Raw genomic sequence first — 22,864 nt, 5'->3', positions numbered from 1 at the left:
ATTACGTATCTGATATTAACACAGTTGAGAAAGTCCAGAAATATTTCACAAGAAGAGTTCTCCACTCCTCTACTCATTGCAGAATACCTTATGCCACCAGACTTGAAATTCTAGACCTAGAAAACCTAGGACTACGCCGCCTCCGGTCCAATCTAAGTATGATATATAAAATCATACATTGCAATGTCCTACCTGTCAATGAATACTTCAGCTCCAACCATAACAACACAGTAGCAAACAATAGATATAAACTCAAGTTAATCACACCAAACTTGATTGCAGGAAATACGACTTCAGCAACAGAGTGGTCAATGTCTGGAATACTCTACCTGACTCTGTGGTTTCTTCCCCAAACCCCAAAAACTTTAACCTTAGACTGTCTACTATTGACCTCACCCCTTTCCTAAGAAGTCTGTAGGGGGCGTGCATAAGCACACCAACGTGCCTACTGTCCCTGTCCTATTGTTTCTTTTATCTTTTTATTTTTCTTATATGCATCCATGTATTCATAACTATGTTTTTACTTATATCTATTATCTTGTAAGCAATTGACAAAAATAAATAAATAAAAAAAAAACAGAAAGTCAACCCATTTCACTCATATTGTGAAATATGCACAAGCAGTAAAAAAAAAAAATCACATAAAAGGATCCCATAATATAAATTTTCCCAGCTCTAACTGGGAATTTATGTCAATCTCCATAAGATTGACATAAGGAGGCTTCGTGTGTACAATATAGGATACAATGGTGCAAAGACATTACAAAATGCATTTGGGGAAATGAAATTTTACAAGCTAACCCACATATCCATTTTTATCAAGTGGAATTTTGTATGTGACAAACAAGTCCCCCCACCCCCAGTAAATAACTTATTTTTACTCTGAAAATGTTTATATAATGATAGTTTGGATAATGCTAGCTTCTATCTTATCGGCTTTTTATTAACTATTTATATTTCATGAACACCTTTGCCCATGTCATTGACCCTAGCCGTGTGTATCAATATTTAATTTGTAGAGTATATAAGGTAGAAAACATCTTGAATAAGAAGATGTGCAGTCTTTTGAAAAATAAAATCAATGAAATAAATGGTCAGCAGAGGGCACTGTGCATTAATCACTATTGTGCTACTTAAATACTTCACTCTAGGAATCTTTTCCATGGCTGATAAATATTCCCACAATTCCATCTCCATCTTTGTGTAAGCCACTTTGGCTGAGCTGGCAACTGTGTGACCTTTAAGTGCCCATTTTCTTAAAATCATGGGTACTTTTCTTTATATTGTTTCTATTTATAGATGACTATTTGCACTGTCACATCCACTTATGCTTTACGTTATGGTTATTTTTCAGCTTGAGCTTTTTAAATGTTAAAACCAGGACAATCATACCCTCATGAAACACAGACTTAGGTGAATTCTGAATTCAGAAGCCTTGCCTATGCTAGCAATGGGAAGGTATGAACTTACACGATAAAATATGCACATATTTTAAACTCACATTTTAAAAATGACAGGCTGATATATCCCAAGTCTACGTATTGATCCACTTAGAAAAAAAAATCTATAGAAAGTAATTGATAACCCTTCCATTCTGCTGTCCCCCACACATTACAGGTGTTTGACATTGCCTACATGTAGTTTGTTTCTTCAGTATGGCAATTTGGGAATAAAAGATAAACATCTTTGAATTATAATAGTATATGTACTATCCTATTTATGTACCACCTGTCTGTCTCTCTATTATCATTTAAGAAGCTTTTACACGGGAGGACTTTTTAATTCAGAAGCACGCTTAATTCTTTACTTCCCCTCTTTATTATTTTTATATTATTATTATTAGTAGTAGTATTATTTTCTCTGTTGCTTTGCATATACACTGAAAGTTTCTGTACTAGAGAAAAATTCCTTGTGTATCTAATCACACTTGGTCAATAAAGTATTCAATTAAATTCAGTTCAATTTAAATTCTTGATGTCTAAGATCAATGGGATTATCACAGTTTCAGTCAGGCTGACCCATTACAATATTCTCTTATTTCCTCCTTTAGAAATACCTCTTTGTGTATTTTTTAATTATCCTAAAATAGTTTTAGCTCATATCTTGAACAATTCAAGATTTCAATTTTTAATACTGTGTTACACTCTATATCAGAGTCCATCAGAGTTAAGCAACCAATAAATTTTAATTAATAATAATAATAATAATAATAATAATAATAATAATAATAATAATAATAATAATAGAAGCGGGACTTACAATTTGAAGTTGAGTGACTTTGGAAAAAGAAATTGTGTGTTATCCCAATTGTAATTGGAGCCCTTGGAGCAATACCTAAAGGGCTACCTCGCTATTTGGAAATTCTGAATGTATCAAAAAACCACCCTACTTGGAACAGCTTATATCCTCTGACGCTACCTTAACAGTTCCTAGATCCTTGGTTAGGACTCAAGCTGTTGAGCTACCAACCAGCCCCAAAGGCTGTGAATCTCACCAAAGATTAACCACCATAACAGTGTAGTAGTAGTACCAGCAACAGTAGCAGCAGCAGCAGCAAATTGATGTGAAATTTTGAAAACTATGATAGCAAGCATACTTTGCTTCTCTCCACTGTCTTTTTTTAATGATATGTATGTCCATAATTGGAAAAAAGTATGACTCGTATGGTAAGTTGATAGGGACACATTTTAGCTAAGTCCCTGTATATCAATCCCTCTCTAAGGATTCTTGGGGTATTTCAAAGCCAATAATACAATTATGAAATTTCAATTCAATTGAAATTTTGAGCTGTATATAGCAAGATGGACTGATGGGCTAAGGCAGTCTTAGAATGGATTCCACTTGATAAAAAGTACTCACAAAAGAGACTTAAAATAAGATGCAGTGATGACATCAGCAAGTATTGCAGGCAAAAGAAAGTTCAAGACTGGATTGGTTGGAAACATGCAGAAGAGACCCTTCTCCTGCAGTGGATAGACAATGGCTAGAATGGCTAGAATGACAAATTAATTACTGTAGCTACATTATTGACAGATTTTTAGAGCTGTTCATATGTTACATTAAACCAGGGATGCCAAACTCAAGGCACGCAGGCCGGGTTGGCTCGTGGAGTGCTTAGATCTGGCCCGTGGGGAAATAGTGAAGGACTGGCCTGCAGTGCATCTGCCAGCAAAAATGGATCCATGCATGGCCCTGCCGAGTTGTTTTCATGGGCAGAGTGCTAGCAAAACAAACTACTAGCAAAACTGGCATTTGATCATACTAGTGACATCAAGCTGGCCATGTACACCCTGGCCACACCCACCCCAGCCCCCCAAGGTCAAATACAACCCTGATGAAATAGAGTTTGATATCCCTGCACTAAACTATAATGTAGTTCATTTATTTCTGGCTTTGTTAAACCATAGATGGTGGCAGGTTTTTACAGCCAATTGGATTACAACATCCAGAATTTCTAGTCAGCCTGACCACACGAATCCTATCTTGCCTTGATATATGTATTCTTGTCTTCTTCTAGCAGAGGGAACTAAGTAATTGAAAAGTAATATATATTCCACAGCTTATACTGTATATAGCTTTCACATTTTTATTCTCATCACTTGAAATGGGGCTTCTTGGTCAGTTAAACATACAGGAATTCTACATCTAACCCACAAAGTGAAAGACCTCTTGAAAATGTATAGAACTATCGCAGTTGAGAAGCTTGATACGAAATATACTTTCAGATTATTTTATCCTTGAAAAATGTGATAAACGTTTTGCCTACAAAAATGTATATAGGAAAAAATTCTCAACCAGTCTGTTTTTGTTCATGGTGTTTTTACATGTGTTGATTCATAATCTAGGAACACTGTGTTTGCATATTATTATACATTTTTTTACAAAAATCTGTAAGAAAATGAAAATATGTACTTTTTATACAAAATAAGCATTGACATTTTTTTATCTAGATGTATACACAAATTATGTTTTTTAGGTATTTTGAGAAGTTTCTGAGCCAAAACATAATTTTAATTTGTACATATTTGCACATATTTTTTCTACTAGTTCTGGCTGCCTAAAGATCCAATTATTCAAAGTTCCCTACAAATAAGAAGTAAAGTGAGATTGTGACTCTTCTCACTCATTGTTTATTAACTTCGTTCATGCCTCTTATGATCCTGTTATTGAGAATATGTTTGCCATGGTTAGGTAAATGACTGGCTATTATATCAATACGTTCCTTGCATATTTAATGTCATATTTGATACTAATTTCTTGCGAACTTTTTTTCTGCATCTGGAAACAGCAGCCTCAATATTAGAATCTTTCTATATACACAAGTTACAATAGATTTCAAAAATGGAAAATTAATTTATGGAAAACCTGCCTTTGCAATCTGAAATTTCAAATAATCAAGATTTTATGAGAGGTTAAGTATGAATTGCAAATTTGAAATGTGTGCATGCATTTAGATTATTTATTGTGCGTGTATGCATGTGTGTGTGTATAAAATATATGTGCGTGCATTCATGTGTATATTTGTGTGTGTTTATATATATAGTGTGTGTATATGTGTGTGTGATCCAAAGGCTTTTGATTTGAATTGAGACACAATTTTTTGCTATCTAGGGAACATAACTGTCATCTTGCAGAAGGAACTTTGCTTAATATTTCAGCATTTAATTAGAAATTAATAACTGTTTGAATACCAGGCAAAAGCACAGTTGAGATATTGAGGATGAATCACACTGAACGTGGGCTGGTTCTCCTCTACCAAATATTGCTTCCCCTGTTAATTCAGTATTTAACCTTCCATGTAAGTGATTAACCATAGATTCTGTAGTTGGATGATATCGCAAACTGTGGTTAAAAAAAACATAGACATAAATTTCCCTGCCCTGCATCATAGGTGTACTAGAAAACAGAAGGGATGCATGAACTAGTATATTAAATTGTGATTTGATTTGATGCTTTAATCTGTGATTTGCAGTAAACTATTATATATCAGTCATTTATTGATGTTGTCATTAAGTGCTGAACATATAGGTATAACATTACTCTGCTTTTCTCATGAAATGCTAAACTATTTTGGTTCCATAGAAACTTTGTTCATATTTCTAAACTTCCAATAAGCAGGGTTGGCAAATGTGGAAAGCTATGCATCGTACTTAGAATTGTGTTTTGTTTGTAAGACAATGAATAAATATTGTCTACTATCTAGTGCAGGATTAGACATGTTTCAACCTTTTCATTTCAATGGATTTTAACATATTTTACTCTTGTGTTGAATTATGGCCAATACTTTGAATCCAGCCTTCAATAGAAGCATTTGCAGGGTGATATAAAATGTAGAGATCTGTGTCTTTTTAGCAAAGCCATGTCCTGACATGCCAGCATAAAGCTCAAACATGTGCATCAGCATACATTTTTTAATCTCTTCCCCAAAATGTGATTTTATTATTATTATTATTTTCTTCAGGGAGATCGTGGACCACAAGGGCCTCCTGGTGCTCCTGGGGAAGATGGAATGAGAGTATGTCATTCATAGTGTTCCTTCTGTTTTTCACCTGCAAAATAAAAGTTTAAAGGAAATGTTTCTTTCACAGTTAACCCCCTTTCAATGTTGTCTTTCTTGAAATAAGGGAGAAGATGGTGAGATTGGACCAAGAGGCCTTCCAGGTGAATCTGTAAGCAAAGCTTTCTCTTTGTTTAGTAATTATGATTGCTTTTGTTGTGAATCTATTTGTCTCTGAAAAAAATATACTATAGTCTGTCCAGGGCACCATTTTGGAATGAAATATAATTAGGGAACAACTTCAGCTGATAAATTCAGGGTTGACATCTGACTTGTTCATAAAGAGTTCTTTGCTCCTTATTGAAGTAAACTAATGCTATTTTCCTTTCTTATTGATATAACTATATTTTTATTTATGAATATTCATGGCCATTTTTGCCTCCACTTGCTTATTTAATTTAGGGTGAATTTCACCACAAGTCTCACTTACAGAATTTTATCACTGTAACAATTTATGGATCCATCTTACATGAATAATTACAGAATTCACGTTGATCTTATTGGCTGTCATAGAAGAAAACTATTTCATCATATACATGGCATACTCTAAAGAATTTGGATTAATACATGTATGCAACAATGAATAGAAATTATTTTCCCTCTTGATTCTAAAGTTCTTATGTATGTATTTTTGCATGTAGATATATGCTGTTCCATATGAGTTTTTTTTTTTTTAATTAAAATGATTCTGGATGAAAGTGAGTAACTTGTATGGTGCCTTTCTGTTGATCCCAGAATCTTCAAGGTAGACTAGGAAAGGGAACTCACACTACCCATGTCTTTTCTGTTTGGAGTAGGAAAAAAGTTCAGAATTTCAAAGACTTTGATTTGAGAAAAAAAGATTAGCAATTAGTGGCTTTTCAAATTGCTCTCAAAATGGCATCTTTGGAATTTGGATAGACATCCCTTAATTTTCAGTTTAAACTGTATACTTTTTTGAAGCTCTGAAAGCACATTACTATATAAGTTGTAAATGTATATTTATACCTTTGAGTCAGTCTTGGCTCCTGATGACTATTATGGACAAATCCATGCAGTTTCCTTTGGAAGTGGTTTGACCCGGGGTGGGATTCAATTTTTTTAACCAGTTCTGTGGGTGTGGCTTAGTTGGTGGGCATGGCTTGGTGGTCATGTTATTGGCTGGGCATGGCCAACTCAATATCACTCATCGAGGCACGCATGTCCTCGCCTGGCCTCTCATGACTGTGGGGATGCTGCAACAGTCATAAGTGTGAAAAAGGGTCATAAGTCACTTTTTTCAGTGCCATTATAACTTTGTGTCACTCCACACAAGCAAAGTACCAGCAAAGGAGGGGAAAAAACTCCAGAGACGTTCCAGAGACAGGAAGTCTAGTCCTGCCAAGAATGTAATAAGGGTTAACGAAGAGGCAGTTTCTGTAAGCAATACCAGAATGTTTTCTTCCTGCCTTCCTTACAGGGTTAGGCCAGTAATTTTTTCTAACAACCGGTTCTCCGAACTGCTTAGAATATTAACAACTGGTTCTAGCGAATAAGTGCAAACTGGTAGAATCCCACCCCTGGTTTGACCTTGCCTCCTTCCTAGGTTGAGAGAGAGGGCCTGGCTCAAAGTCACTATGCCTAAGCCAGGACAAGAATTCAGTTTCCTGATTTTTAGTCCAGCGTCTTTAATCACTGAACAAAATGGGCTTCCATAGTTATAAATACATGTATCTAAAAGAGGAATGTGTTACTGTTCTTCCAAAATAAATAATTGGGAGATTTCTGTTAAAGATGCCTTATTTGGAACCAATTCATTTATATAATCCTGTTTAAGGATCGAGAACAAGTAATGACAATTTAGAATGGATTTATTGGATTAGGGAGGCTAGTTTGGTCCTTTCCAATATATGTTCTGACTAGCAGGGCTGAAACAGTTTTGATTATTATTAGGGGCCAGTTGTGTATTCAGAAAACTAACAATGGTCCTTTTGATTTTGTTATATATATTTTTGCTTGACTAAAATTACACTCTTTTCTTTAATTTATTTCCTCATATTTTTCTCACAAGATGGTCTGTTTCTGACATTGTATGCTTATGTTCATTTGTTGATATTATTTCTTTTTAAGTTAAAAGGGTAAACAAAATAAAATTCCTAATGGGAGGTGGGCAACATGGACAACTAAATAAACAATTAATAGAAGTGTGGAACATTCAGTTAAACACATATCGGCTCGTGCACATTTTTATCTTTAAGAGTTTTAATGTTCATATTGTTTGACAAACTAAGATATGGATTGTAGTCATGTATGCTTTCCTGCTCATTTTAAAAGGCCATTTTAAATTCAATTTTGTACAAAAAGTATAGATAGTCCTCAACTTACAACACTTCATTTAGTGATCGTTCAAAGTTACAACAACATTGAAAAAAGTGACTTATGACCATTTTTCACACTTACAAACTTTGTAGCATCCCCATGATAATGTGATCAAAATTCAGATGCTTGGCAACTGGTTCATACTTATAATCGTTGCTGTGTCCCAAGGTCATGTGATCAACCTTTGTGACCATCTGACAAGGAAAATCAATCGGGAACCCAGATTTACTTAACAACTGTGTTAGTAACTTATCAATTGTAGTAATTACCTTAACAACTGTGGCAAGAAAGGTCCTAAAATGGGGCAAAACTCACTTAACAAAGGTCTCACTTAACAACAGAAATTTTGGGCTAAATTATGGTTGTAAGTCAAGGACTACCTGTACACCAGAATTAAATATTCCCTTATCTCATTAATTACTTTACATAATTTGCTAGCCAAGAATATTTTACAATAGAAATGTCTTAGTAATAAGCAGGTGGGATGAGATCTTCATAAAAATCCCATTTTGTATATTGATAACTGTCACAAATGAAGGGAAATATACATGTCCTAGGACCGTGATGGCGAACCTGTGGCATGCATGCTGGAAGTGGCATGCAGAGCCATCTCCGCTGGCACGCGAGCCATCGCCCCAGAGCAGGTCTACTGCACAGGTGCGCTCACCGCCCATTCACCAGCTGATTGTCGGGTAACTGCCACGCATGTGCGGGGAGCGGGGCATGTGCAGGAGACATGCACGCATGCACAGAAATGTGTGGCACATGTGGGGGGTTGCATGCACATGCACAGGGGGCATGGGGGCCCCTGCGTGCATTTCCTTTTGGGTGCTGGTGCGCACGTGCATTTTTGGCACAGGAGGATGAAAAGGTTAGCCATCACTGTCCTAGGATAATGTTGTAGGATTCAATCTGGGTCGGTCATCAGGACTAGAGGTTTAATTTTCCAAGTATTCTGACTTATACTGGAGCCCATCCTCAGGGAACTTCTTTCTAACACAATGTGTGTTTTGGGCTAATAATTGATCATTGCATTCCTTATGCATTCCTGCTGATATGCTTACATAAGATCAAAATTCCACTTAGCACTGCATATATACAGATTTACAATAGGTAGCCTCATTCAAGACCTACTCAGTGTTATCAGATTTCTCACATAGGTACCGTAATTCACCAAAAATAAGACTGGGTCTTATATTAATTTTTGCTACAAAAGATGCATTAGGGCTTATTTTCCAACTGGGCCTTATTTTTGGGGAAATACAGTACTAAATGCTTCCATCTGGGTGACAATCTTGGGGCTTATTTTGGGGGTAGGGCTTATATTACAAGCATCCTGAAAAGTCATGCTAGGGCTTATTTTCTGGTTGTGTCTTATTTTGGGGAAAACACAGTAATAGTATTATCACTTGTAGATTTCAATGGACTAGCTTTTAGTAATTGTTTTTTTTTCTTAAATATCAGCTGGCTTTTGTGCATTGGAAATTGGGGCTGTTCAGCATACATGTAAAAACTAGGCTACAGCACTGCAAGATCCCTGGCTGATGAATGTAGTGAAGTTATATAGATTGTTAATGGTCCACAGACCAGTTTTTGAGAATATTTGTCTCAAATATTTGCACCTTGCCAAGGAAAAAGGAAATGCTTTAAATCCACCATTACAATATATGTACTACTGCTTTTTCCATTGTACAAAACAGGAAGAAGAAGAAGACCAAGTTCTTTATCTCAGTGATTGACAATAATTAGTTATCAAGCTGTTTAACTATTGCCATTTTCTTTGGGTATTACAGAAAGCCTTTTAGTTACATTTTTAAAAGTGTATTCTGTGAACCAAAAAATGAATCCTAAGCAACATTTTTTTCCTCACAGGGTCCACGAGGGTTATTGGGTCCAAGAGGAACTCCAGGACTACCAGGACAACCTGTATGTATTTCAAAAAGAAATACCTTATATTTTGAAATTTGTTTTGAACATGGTGGTGACCTATATTAGTTTTTCTGGTTTGTTTGTTTTTTTATGTAGGGAATCCCAGGTGTTGATGGACCACCAGGCCCAAAAGGAAACCTGGTATGTAGATTCAATTCTTTTCTCTTTGGGTAGCTGAGGCAAATATATTTTTTTCAAAGAAATCCAAAATAGCAACCTACAAGTTGATAATCCTCCTAATCGTGTCCTCAGTGTTTTAAATTTATTTAAATGTTCCCCAAATATTGTGGATAAAAACTGCATTTTATCTTCAGTATGAGTCTTCTCTATCTTTCTACCCCACACCAGTTGGGGTGCTAAAGAGAACACAAATTAATCATGCTATACTGCCAATTATGATTTGAAGTCTCCATGGAACAAAAAAGTGCGGAGGGGAAATCAGTACAGAATCCCTTCACCTTTTCTGTAAACTCCCAAGTATTTTTCAAGTGCTGATGAGAAATAATAAAGGAATTAATAATCTCCTGTGCATTTGTTATAAAACAGGGTCCACAAGGGGAACCAGGACCACCTGGGCAGCAAGGTAACCCAGGTCCACAGGTAAGCCCTTGCTTGATAGCTTTTGCCATTAAGAAAACATTCAGGAGAGTCAGATATGAAAAGTTTGAATATGCGTTTCCCTGGTTCCATATGCCCTTACTTCCCTTCTTATCTTAAAAATGATCCTAGTATAAAAAGGAATATTTTTTTTAGTTTTAGTTTAGTTTACTTTATTGTCATTGCACCTCGTACAACGAAGTCAAACACCATCTTCAGTGCGCAACATGACCATGAAAATAAACACAAACACACATCCTTCACCCTCCACACATTGAACCAAAAAACCCCAACACTGCACCAATAGTTCACTATACAGCAGAATCCAAAAGAGCTACTGCCCTGGGATAAAAGCTGTTTTTCAGTCTATTTCTCCTTGTTTTTATTATTCTGTACCATATGCCAGATGGTAATAGTTCAAAAAAGGGTTCCCAGGATGAGATGGATCTTTGAGAATGTTTTGAGCTTTCTTAAGGCAGCGGGAGCTATAAAGCCCTTCCAAAGAGGGGAGAGGGCAACCAATGATCATCTGGGCAATGAGGTTAACCCTCTGGAGTGCTTTCCTATCTGCCACTGTGCAATTGGCAAACCATACAGAGGTGCAGTAAAGATATTCTCTTTGGTGCAGCGGTAGAAGGTCACCAGTTTTTCATTCAGTTGTTTTCTGAGAAGTCAGGTAGTATAATCTCTGCTGGGCTCTTTTGACCAATGCTGCCACCTCTTTTATGGTAACACCCAGAATTACCTTTTCACAAATCTTCCAAATATAATTAGTTTTTTTGGGGGGAAGGGGTTGGGGGGAAGAGAAACTGATTTGGATTTTGTAAATACCAACAAGAATAGCAATAATATAAGAGTTTCATCATGGATCATATGGCAACCCTGTTTCCAGGAGACTTGTGAAGTGTGAAAGTTCTTACAATTATCTTGTTTTCTCTAACTCTTGTGTTTCATTAAAAAGGGGACTCTTAGGGAAGAATTCTTTTTAATGATACAACTCTAGAGAAAGTATTTCTGTGACTGTTTACATTTTTATGGTGTGTTTTTCATGTTTTCCACAGGGACTGCCAGGTCCACAAGGTCTAATTGGCGTTCCAGGTGAAAAAGTAAGGAATATTCCTTTGCTGAATAATCAGCAGCAAAATCTCTGCTTTCCTAAGATGTGGTCTGGTTTCTTTTTTTCCTAAAATAAATTTCAGCCAGCAGCCCAATTTCTTGGGATGCACTGATACTTTTCTCATGACCTCTAACCTTATTTATATATACTGTGTGAGGAGAGAAATCCTGCAGCTTGGTAGCATGAATACATATTTGTTTTAGATTGTCCTGTTTTCTACTTACCTTGAATTTACAATATCAGAGTAAGTGTCATTTTTCTATGTTTGAAAGTGCTAATTTCCACTTCTTCAGCTTTGTCACCTGTATGTAAACCCTTTGAGGTAGGCCAAGTTAGTAGTCATATCCCACAAGTTTGGCTATAGCTCTATCTTATTAATATAGATATAATACACAATCTTGAACTCTTGACTTCAGTTTTCCTTTCCTATTAGACTCCAGTGAATTAGGGTCAAGTCAATCTCAGCTTATTTGTCACGCTTTCTTTGTTTCCTAGGCCTCAAGCATGTTTTTTTTAAATTGTTTTCTAAACCACGTTTGTCTCTGTGACTCTGTACACCGTGATGTCTTTTTTCTGGAATCAATGTCTAATGGGATCGATGACATTTGAAGTGGAGTCAATGACACTTGAAGTCAAAATAGCAATTAAAACTCAGCCTTATGTTAAAGAATAATTACAACAGATCCTTGGAATATAATTTCCTTTTTATATTGAAGGGACAGTGAAGCCGGTATAAGCAGTAAAGCTTGAGCTCCTTTGCTTGCTCTTAAAAATCATCCAGGTTCTTTGGGTTCTTTATGTCATTTAGAACTTGTCCTTATAAGGTGTTTGTGCTGCTATGAGGAGCATTTCTAAGCACATCTATTTCTCATAGAGATGATGTGCGTACATGGAATGCCTGAAATGGCCCTTGGCTCCTCTCAGTTTCATGAAGATGAGGCAGAGATGTAGATTCTGGCAGACTTCCCTGGCCCCAGGATATCCATGTTCTAAGGGAAATACTCTCAGATGCTTTTTCATGAGGCATTATTAATCTGCACTGAGCAACATCAAAATTCAGAGCTGAAGAAGCTGAGGTACATCAAGCTTCAGAGCTGAAGAAGCTTTTTGGATGAGAAATGAAACATCTTCAAGGGGAAAAACAAGTCCAGTTTCCTTTTGAAAAAGCACTTTGGGGAAAACCATGACCTGGATGGCTGAAAATCTCCATAGTCAACTTCAAGATAGTTTCTGCGTGGATTAATTTTCCACTATATCAATTATAGCCTATTTCTTTTCCTTCTTCTCCCATTCTTTGTGTTCTTTGGTCAGTCATCTTTAGCCAAGCATTCTAAGTGGTGATGCAGATGAAGATTTTGCTCTTCATTCTCTGTGATTGTCACGGTAGAGCACTAAGCGCTACAGGGAGTCTCCTTTATCTTTGAAGAATTTTTGTTGAAGTAAAACTCTAAAAATCAGATGTCCAGATCTCAGAAAAAGCCTCCACATATGAGATATCTTCTCTAGGACAGAAATGAGATGAAGCTGCAATACAATAAAAGGGACCATATTGCATCAATAAGACCTTCTCATTCCAAGCCAGTTATGACAATAGATTTGTATCTTTGATCCATATTGTGATCAACACTAGGTATATTCTGTTAACCTCTGAATTCATGTTTAAATTCTTTCATTTAAATTCATTTCATTTCTAAAAAGTAACTTGTTTACAAGATGCATTTCCTCACAAGCATGAGGGCATAAAAAGTACCTTGTTCAATTAGTCAACTTCATGGTGGCCAAAAGATCTTGGAAACCCATAAGCTGAACATAAGCATAGTAGGGATCATTATAGTGTGTCAGGTTTTACAGGTAGACCATACAGGAAACACAACCAGATGAGCTAATTCTACTTTACCCTAAGCCTACATGAACAGAATCTTGCAAGTCTGATACTTCATATCTCTCACCTGTTTCTTTTATAGCCTGATAAGTTGGGGGGAGTTTCTTTCTGAGTTTCTTCCTCTGTCCATCATGCAGCTGGAGGCTGTGCCCTCTCTTACTTGATTAAAGGCAGCATAACCCCCCTTCTCCTCCTAAGGTCATTCCCACACACCATTACATACTGAAAGATGTGCTAAAGAAGATAATGAAAATAAAATATATCCTGCTTGGTTAGTAACCATTGATTGGCTTATCTTCTGCTAGTGACTTTTACCTGAAAGCAAAACAAAAAACAAAAAAAACCCTTATTAAATTCAAAAGATTGTGTTAGATTTATGAGAATAGTTTGATTGCAACACATGTGAAGACCATTCTTTCAAACACATATGGTATCTACTGCAGCATCAATTCACCATTCCTTTGTAACTATTATCAGAAGATGCCCTGACACTGACTCCAATCGATGTTAGGGGACTCTGGGGCTTGAGTAGATAAATTGCAAATACAAGCAACCTTTGTTCTGATGAAGCAACACTTCTACAAAGGCTGAGAAACTAGTTCTCTATATATGTGTGCCCTAGAGTAGAAAGAAGCCCTGAGCTTCTTTCTACTACCCTTTTGTAATAGACTACTTGCAATCTCCTCTCTCTCTTCTTTCTTCCTCCCTTCCCTTCAGCTGGTCTTGTGCACCTGGCCTGTATTTACAGTATGGTCATGTTTGGCCCCAGGCTCCTCATTTCCACTTTGCAAGCTCCAGCTCTCACAGCTGTGCAGCTTCGTAACAAGAGTATAAATGCTAACAAAATGCTAGTTTTACTGACACAACAACAATGTCAGTTTCAAGTTAGGCCAAAGCTTCTTGTTCCAATCACATGACAATAGATCTGATTAAAAAAAGAGATTTGATTAAAAAAAAATTATTCAAAGTGCATAGGGATTCAAATATAAGATTGCAAACCTTTAAAGTAGCTGCATCTTTTCCTGCAATCACAATTTTTAAAAAACCCATTTCTTTTAGGTCTTATTGAAGCTATGTCCCCATGTGGGTTTTTTTTTTTTTTTTGAGATTGTCTGTTTTATCCCACCATTTCACAATTGTGTTTATACTTGTGATATTTTTAGAAAATGATAGTACTCACCTGTGAATGTTAACAAAACATGAATAATAGCTTGGGAACATCTGAATGTTGATAAATGCAAAAAAAATATTCATTTTTATTCATCCAAAAATGGAATAAATGAATATTGTTTGCAGATATGCCAATTTATTTGAGAGTCTCGCCATTCACTCCTACTCACGAGTGTTAAAATTTGCCACATTTTCAATATTTATTCATTATACTTGGATAAAAAAAAATGGGGTGTACATAATGTAACTGATAAAAGAAATGTGAAAGTGATTTTGAAAAAAAAATCATGCCACAATATTAAGTTCAGACCATCCCATCCAAATGATGTATTCCCAATCTTTCAGCTGGATGCAAACTTCAAACTGCTCTAACTAGTCTTCAACATTGAAGTGCTACTTGATTTCTTCTTCCTGATGGAATTTTGATTTTGATTCAAGAATAATCATTGACTTGCAAACATTGGCAGCATGCCAATCTACCTTAACTTTGGTTTTTCAAAAATCTTTTTTTCATTTCTGTCTCCAGGGACCTCAGGGCAAACCTGGTCTGGCAGGACTTCCTGGTACTGATGGCCCTCCTGTAAGTGATATGTAATTTAGTCCATTTTATATTTTGGGTTAAAAATCATTTTTCAGTGCTATTCTCATGAATTTCAACAAGGAAGTTGCATACCAATAGCTTGAAACAGAACATCTAAAGCTTATCCAGTTTTGTTATTTCAACCTGATCCACATTTCTCATCTACGCCTTTATTTTTTTTTAAAAAAGGTCATTGAAATGATAGATGAGAAATTGCACTGGCACTGAATTTTTTTTTTAAAAAAAATGAATTTAGTTGCCTGACCTGTGTAGGACACATACAAAATACTAGAAATTAACACGATAAAAAATTTAGGAGAAAATTAATTTTTTAAATTAAATAAACTGCTCTGTCAGTAAAAATGTTTCATTGTTTTTGATGTAAAGTTGAACTCATAGCTTTTCAGTTCTAATCATTGTGGCACTTTTCATTCCAATGGTAAAAATTAATTTCAAAATGATTCTGCTTATATGAGCTAGAGCATCTTTATTAAAAACAAAATGATCATCACATAGATCAAGGGACTTCAAGCTAACTGAGCTAACATGACTGGAGGAGGAATTCTGGGAGTTGAAGTCCACAAGTCTTAAAGCTGTCAAGTTTAAAGACCCCTAACATAGATAGAAATGTGTTTACCAAACCAAAGTTGGGTTTGCATTGAAGTCACATGATGGATAATAATAATTATTTAGATCCAGGGATTCAATAAAAGCCATGGTGATATCCCACACATCATAATGTCATTGTACTGTGATGTAGATTTTTTAATTTGTGTTAGTTGGGCAATCACATAGCACAAATGACATATACTTCAGAATATGTTGTCTGAAGAAGCTTCTTGGATGAGAAGCAAAATGTCTTCAAGGAAAAACAAAGTCCAACTGCCTTTTGAAAAAGCACCTTTGGGGCAACCATGACCTAGATGACTGAGAATCTCCATAGACATACATTATTATTTTCATTCAGATGATGATGTACTGATACAAATCATAGCAATTGTTCTCTACAGTGCATAACCATGTTTTCAGTATTCTCTTTACCTCTCACCATAAACAAATGAGGATAATGCACAATTTGTGAAATCAGATACTCAAAATTCCAAAGCTTAATACCATAGTGAATCTTATGATTTGCATATATGAAGTAGAGCCAATGCCAGAAAGAGCTGGCTGTATTACACCAATTAATCTAGTGGTTGGCTTCATTGCATGGCAGTTACAAGTTAATCCATTATGGTTTAGACTGTGATCCAACAAGTTAAAAAATACTAGATATATTATTAGCAACACTCTTGACAAACTTTGTACCACCAGTTCCTGTGATTATTTATCCAGCCTATGATGAGAACTTAACAAAAGAGAACTAAACATATATACACAATCCTCCTCAGATAAGCAACAATAGATTATTAAATCTTTGTTTGGCTTCACATATGACTACTGGACTATATTAACTGCCATCTTCAATTTTACACTGCTTGATTAGGCATCTTGCAAAGGCAGGTAGATACACAAATAAAACCAATTTGTTGCAGTTGGCACACCAACTATATTTATTTGAGAATACCTTTATTTCTGCAATAATTTAAAGAGATTACAGTGCCTGAGAGTATGGTATACAAGCAGAAAAGGTTATCCTGCCCCCATCTCTCTCATAATTACAAAGGAAGAGAAGAGGAACAAAAGTTTAGGATCTGTGCTTAAATATATGCCATCATTATTTTGTACAGACTTGCCTGGGCTGATGCCCTGCAGACACACTAGCCTACAACTCATATATCGGTTGCAAAATCTGTGCTGATGGCTTGATAGGAGTTTAACACATCTGAAGAGTAGCACATCTGTTTTAAATCAGCCTTGATTTAATATATGTTTTTGCTTCAACATAATATAGAATTTGTGCCAGTTCTGCTGTCATTACTTTCCCCAGGTTATTTTAGTCTCAATGTGTTGAAAATTGTTTTGATTGATTCTCAGCCTGTCAACTAGACTTTGTAGATCTCTCCGAAGATAATAATGGGTACAGTGCAATCATCCTCTGATCTCTTGGAAATAAATCCCACTGAATTCAGTGAGATTTACTTCTAGGTAACTGAGAGTAGGAGTGACATGTATATATTGCCACTATAGCAATCCTTTTATTATTGCACTTATAAACAGAAAAAGATCAGAACAGAGTTGCGTTACAAGTTGGATGAAATATTTACCTTAAAGTGGATATTAAAAGAACAGAGCAAAATGGAATGAGTAGGATGATGCAACCCTAGTACAGTAGTACATTTTTACTCAAAAGTAAATCTAATTTAATCTTGCTTCTAAGTAGCTATGTAAGATTACAACCTAAATCACACACTGAATCTAATTCTTTCATTTGGAGATGGACAACAAAGCTGAAGATTTATTATGCTCTTAACTTGCATGTGGATTTAACCCAGTGGGAAAGTGTTCAGGCTATTGATTTGCACTGGCAGTAAAATATTTCTGTTACTGTTTTCTTTCATCTTATTGTGCCATAACTTTAATGGTGTAGTTTAGTGTAATGTTGGGTGACAGATAAAAATAATCAATTCCTATCTTCCAGAGAAAACACATCAAATGGAGAAATACTTCCAGTGCTTTACTTGCTTTTCCATTACCTTTAAAAATATTTGGATCTAAAATAAAAGAGTATCTTTGTTGGTTTGATATATTGTCAATACTAATTTATACTTTTGAAGACAATCTCTAGATGCTTGTGTTATTAATGTAGCAAGAACAGCCTCATGCTATGCTGGTATCAGTATAGAGCTGGATTATGCCAGTTATTGTTTTGAATTATTTTATGAGCCTAATTTGTTTGTAGCCTAACATTATATATTATGGGAAATGTAATATTCACCAAAATCTGCTTCCCTCCACCCCCATTCAATTTTCTTTTTTCCTAGTGACAACTAATAATTTATATTCAGAGGAAGCTCTACAGCAGCCTCCCCAGCCCATATATAACAATCAAACAAATAAAAGGGTGAAAAATGTTTGCAACAAGGTGTATTTCATTCTGTGTTTCTCACTTTCCTGTGTATTAAAAGAAGAGTAGGAGTAGGAAATAATTTTTGTCGTGTTATCTGGTTCCAGATTAAACATTTGGCAGGAAAGACAACTAAACAACTTGTTTCTAAATAACCTTATGTTCTCTTATATATGGTACCACAGAGTTCCTATTTTAAAAGCTAATTTTGCCTTCTCCCCAAATTCCATAATACCTTTCCTAGATTCAGGGCAGTTTAATTTAAGTGATTATTCATTTTAAGTAACTTACATATAGAATTCATTATTCCAAGCTGTAGAAATGGCCTAGGTAAGTTTAAAAGGAGTTGTGAAGCAAGGCAAAAATCAAGATATATGATCAAAGCCTTGTTCCTTATGTTATGCACACACAATCTTTGTTGTAGAGGGAATTCAATCATATGGCTGTGTTCCCCCATCAAAACCATGGTACATAGACTCAGCTGGAGGTTATTAAAGATAATTTGCTCAGACAATAAAATTGAATTTTCCATTCATATGAAAGAGAATGCCAAGAGGACAGCTCTGGTTAGCCATTCTGTGGAAGCAAAATATTTCTAATGTGTTGGGTTTTGACCTGATGAATCAAATGAATTCTTCTGATGTTTATTGAGTGATGTCATTAAAGTGAGATTTTGAGGCCAAAGTCTAGCATGTACTTAGAAGAAGCAACAGGTAAAAAAAACAATAGCCATTATCTACCAGATTGTCCAAAGACCTCAATGACTTCATTGCTTCACACCATTCACTAAACCTATGTCAGTTTTAGACTGTGAATCCTTCTTAGAAGATCCTGAAAATAATCATTAGTAGAAAATTGGTAGAATTTGTCTGTCTCTAATCAGATAATAGATGCCAAGTTTTGTAAGAGGAGAAGGTTGGCAATGTGTTTTTAAACTTCAAGTTGGCAATGTGTTTTTAGAATAATGAAAATACTAAAAAAATAAAACATTGTTTGAGAATAGGAATGAATCTATTTGTATGGTATTTGCACACTAAGTGTTTCTCCTCCCCTAAATATATTTTGTTAATAGGGTCATCCAGGCAAAGAAGGGCAGTCTGGAGAGAAAGGTGACACGGTATGTTTATATTTTATACTTTATTTTTATTTTTTTTGCTGTAAAAAGTGTGCATGTATGAGTGGGTTGTAATTAGAAAAAGAGTGACAGATATGGAACTATGTTAAATAAACTGTGATTGATATCTTAGTCCATTAGAACTATCATCACTGGAATATAGCTTTTCACAAACTTTTTTCTTCTGCTGAAAAATATTTATTTATTTAATTTCTTCCATGCAATTCTTTTGTACTGTCTGAGAGTGGTTAACAAAAAAACAAAAGTGATAAATAAATTCATCAACTGGATATTCTTTATTTAAAGATAAAAGGAAAATGTTCAGCATAAAAGTGGTGGGAAAAAGATAATATTTTCTGTACTGTTTTGGTTATTGACCATAAATGATGATGATGGTAATTTCATACTATTTATACTGTTCTCTAGAATAACCTAGTTTTTCCAATGCTTCTGTCAATAAATTCAATAAGGAAATAACTCTATAAAGTCTTAATAAGTTAGGCAATACATCTGCCCAGAGTCATTTTGATATGAAATGGGCAGCAAATAAATTAAATAAAATAATAAAAAAAAATTCAGAATGATTTTTCATTCTATTCTCACCAAGCATCCCACTTGTTCTTCCATTTTAAATTACTTTCAGTGAAGCAAACTTTTATTACTTCAAATGAAGTGAAATTTAAATTATTACTCAACAACTTTATGTTGGCCAGGTTATATTGTCCAAGTACATGTCACATTCACAGATCGTTAATATCCAGTGAACTGGTTTTAAGTTGACACTGCTAGCTGAACTGGGTATGGTAGACAGAAGCCTGGACCTGTATTGAACTACAGTGGTACCTCAGTATTAGTCCTTAATTGGTGCAATGAGTGCCAAAAATGATGAGTACCAAACAGATCTTTCCTCTAAGGAATAATGGCAACCGACACCGGCAAGTTCTAGCTTGTGCATTGAGAACTAAATAAACGATGAATACTGAGACAAAATTTTCACACCAAAATGCATTGAGTACCAAATTTGATGAGTTTCAAAGCAGTTGAGTACCAAGGTATCACATTATTCACAAGAGCATGCACCAACAGGTTTGAAAGATAACGTTTTTACAGATTACTACATTAAAACCATGGCGGGGAACATCCGTCATCTAACTATGCAGCACAGTATTATTACAGTAATGGTTCAGCAGAGTGCAGATGGTTCCTTTAATTCCATAATTCTTCTTTTTTATCCAGTGTTGTTTTTCTACCCAACTTTGACTATCTGAAATTCTAAGTGGCCTTCTGTAACACACACACACACACACACACACACACAGAGAGAGAGAGAGGGGGGGGGGAGTGTAAAAACAATGTTTTCCCTCCCCTTATTAGAAGCAATGTTTCTAACATCTGCTAGATTAAGGAGTAAAATATTAAGCAATTGCATTTTTTTTGTTTCTTTGGTCATACAACATGCTGTTTATGTAATGGTCAATTGACCCTCTTGTGTATGTAAAAGGAAGTATGTGGGTTCTCAGTCCAGGTTAGAACTACCCTATTTAGTTATTTGTGTATGGGTGATATAATAATTATTTCTTCCTCCAATGACTTCATTTCTGACCTCCATCCCAATGTATGTAAGCTAAAAGAAGAAGAAAAACATTGCAGCCAATGAGTTACTTTTAATTTTCTCTTGAGGAATTAATGCTTCCAAAACTGTAAATGATAGTCCTAATTTGGAAATGTATGCTAGCATAAGTAAAAAAGGAGGGTCAGCCCATATGTGTCTTTCTGTTAAAAAATATAGGAACTAAAGATAACATGCCCAATACTATAATAGTATTTCCTAATGCTCATAAATTAGTATAAATAAAGATTTATTTGATGTGATTTTTAAAAATTGGGTATATTAATGTACAAAATTATCCTAAATAGCTATATAATTTATCATTCAATTTAGATGGATTTGCATGGCACAGTTCACTGTAGCTTTGGTTTAAAATTCCATATTTATTTCCCACTTGAAAAGCCTTTCTTAGTACAAGTTTTACTAAATTCCTCAGTTGACTGCTGTTATGTACCCATTCACAATTTGGGCTTCTTGGCTGATGCAATATACAGGAAGTTCTCAATTTATGACCACAATGGATCCCAAAATTTCTGTTGCTGAGCAAGACAGTTGTTAAGTGAGTTGTGCCCCCTTTACGATATTTTTTTGCCACAGTCACTAAGCCAATAACTGCAGTTTTTAGGTGAAGCATGCAATAGTTAAAGCAAAGCTGGCTTCTTCATTAATTTTGCTTGTTGGAAGCTGGCTGGGAAAGTTACCATTTGTGATCACATAACACTGCAGCTGTAATAAACCCATGCCATTTGTCAAACACCCACATTTTGATCACATCAACATGGGGATGCTGCAGTGGTCCTATATGTGAAAACAGGTCATGCCATTTTTTTCAGTGGTGTTGGGATTTCAAACAGTGAATGATTGTAAGTCGATCACAATTGCCTTAAATTAACACATTTCTGAATATTTATGATCGAACCATGTACATTATATTAAGAAACCATGTTCAAAACAGCAACTGTGGATACCTTTGAAAAGTAAATGGGTATCATCGTGTGTGTTGTCATAGTATGTGTATTCTGTTTAAACTTCACATAATATAATGTAAATAAAATTCAATGTCTTCTAGGGTCCTGCAGGTCATCAAGGACCAGTTGGCTATCCTGGTCCCCGTGGTGTAAAGGTATGGTGAACATTATGTTTTTATTTGATAAACAATCAACCTGGCATTAATTTTTGCTAATCTGGTCCCTTGGCCATTGTCATCTATATTTTCCCATAGGGTGCTGATGGCGTCCGAGGGCTAAAGGGTGGCAAAGGTGAAAAGGTAATTTGTTATTTACATTCTATTGCAAAATAACCACCCCAACTAAATGGGAAAATTCAAGTGAAAATAACGTATATTATATTTAGATGAAAAATTATTATATGGTGGTAGAGTACCCTCTTGAAATGTCTTCAGATGGCCCAATGGTTTCAGCAAAAAATTTCTTGAACTTCTTTCAAAATAGGAAATGTCAAGCATGAGAAATCAAGAAATCCAGACAGTTCAGATGAACATAAAGGTTTATTACAAGCTTAAGCTGTCTATAAAAATCTGAACTACTAACGGTCAAAGCAAATAGGCAGTAGACAAGAGTCAAGATGGGCTGGAGTTAAATCTCTTGTGGCCATGAAAGGATTCAAGACTGATGACATATTTATCTCCTACCTCAGGCTCAGCCTGCTCATCTCCCACAGAAAATGTGATAATTGTTTATGAATGAGAGAGAGTTTAACAGTTGAACACAATCTGTTGGAGGATTGGTAAATATGTTTTAATAATTATATATATGTTGTATATAATTATTAATCCAATTTGCTAGGTGTTTTCAATTCTTTAGGTGTGTGGTACTATTTCTCAGTATGACTATTGGAAAATCAAATAATAGTAAAAGAACAGTCTCCAGGGTTAGGAATTTAGGCTTTTCCGTGTAGATCAGTGGTCTTTTATGAGCTACTTATATAGGACAATTAGAATAATTT

At 35.3% G+C, this 22,864-nt stretch overlaps 1 protein-coding gene across 2 annotated transcripts in view; it reads left to right on the top strand.

Annotated features, from left to right (window-relative positions):
* The window catches only part of COL11A1 (collagen type XI alpha 1 chain), a 272,464-nt gene that overhangs the window by 127,757 nt on the left and 121,843 nt on the right, over positions 1-22,864 (top strand). For both annotated transcript variants that reach the window (XM_087960746.1, XM_087960745.1), the window contains 10 exons: positions 5,462-5,515; positions 5,625-5,669; positions 9,767-9,820; positions 9,920-9,964; positions 10,370-10,423; positions 11,482-11,526; positions 15,116-15,169; positions 19,249-19,293; positions 21,969-22,022; positions 22,122-22,166. In XM_087960746.1, coding sequence (XP_087816872.1) covers positions 5,462-5,515; positions 5,625-5,669; positions 9,767-9,820; positions 9,920-9,964; positions 10,370-10,423; positions 11,482-11,526; positions 15,116-15,169; positions 19,249-19,293; positions 21,969-22,022; positions 22,122-22,166 — 495 coding nt within the window. The remainder of the gene's footprint in view (positions 1-5,461; positions 5,516-5,624; positions 5,670-9,766; positions 9,821-9,919; positions 9,965-10,369; positions 10,424-11,481; positions 11,527-15,115; positions 15,170-19,248; positions 19,294-21,968; positions 22,023-22,121; positions 22,167-22,864) is intronic.

Source organism: Notechis scutatus, chromosome 3, assembly GCF_049901735.1.
Source record: "Notechis scutatus isolate UNSWTSFEM ecotype Mainland chromosome 3, rNotScu1.2, whole genome shotgun sequence".
Taxonomy (NCBI): domain Eukaryota; kingdom Metazoa; phylum Chordata; class Lepidosauria; order Squamata; family Elapidae; genus Notechis; species Notechis scutatus.
This window is presented reverse-complemented; position numbering and strand designations above follow the sequence as displayed.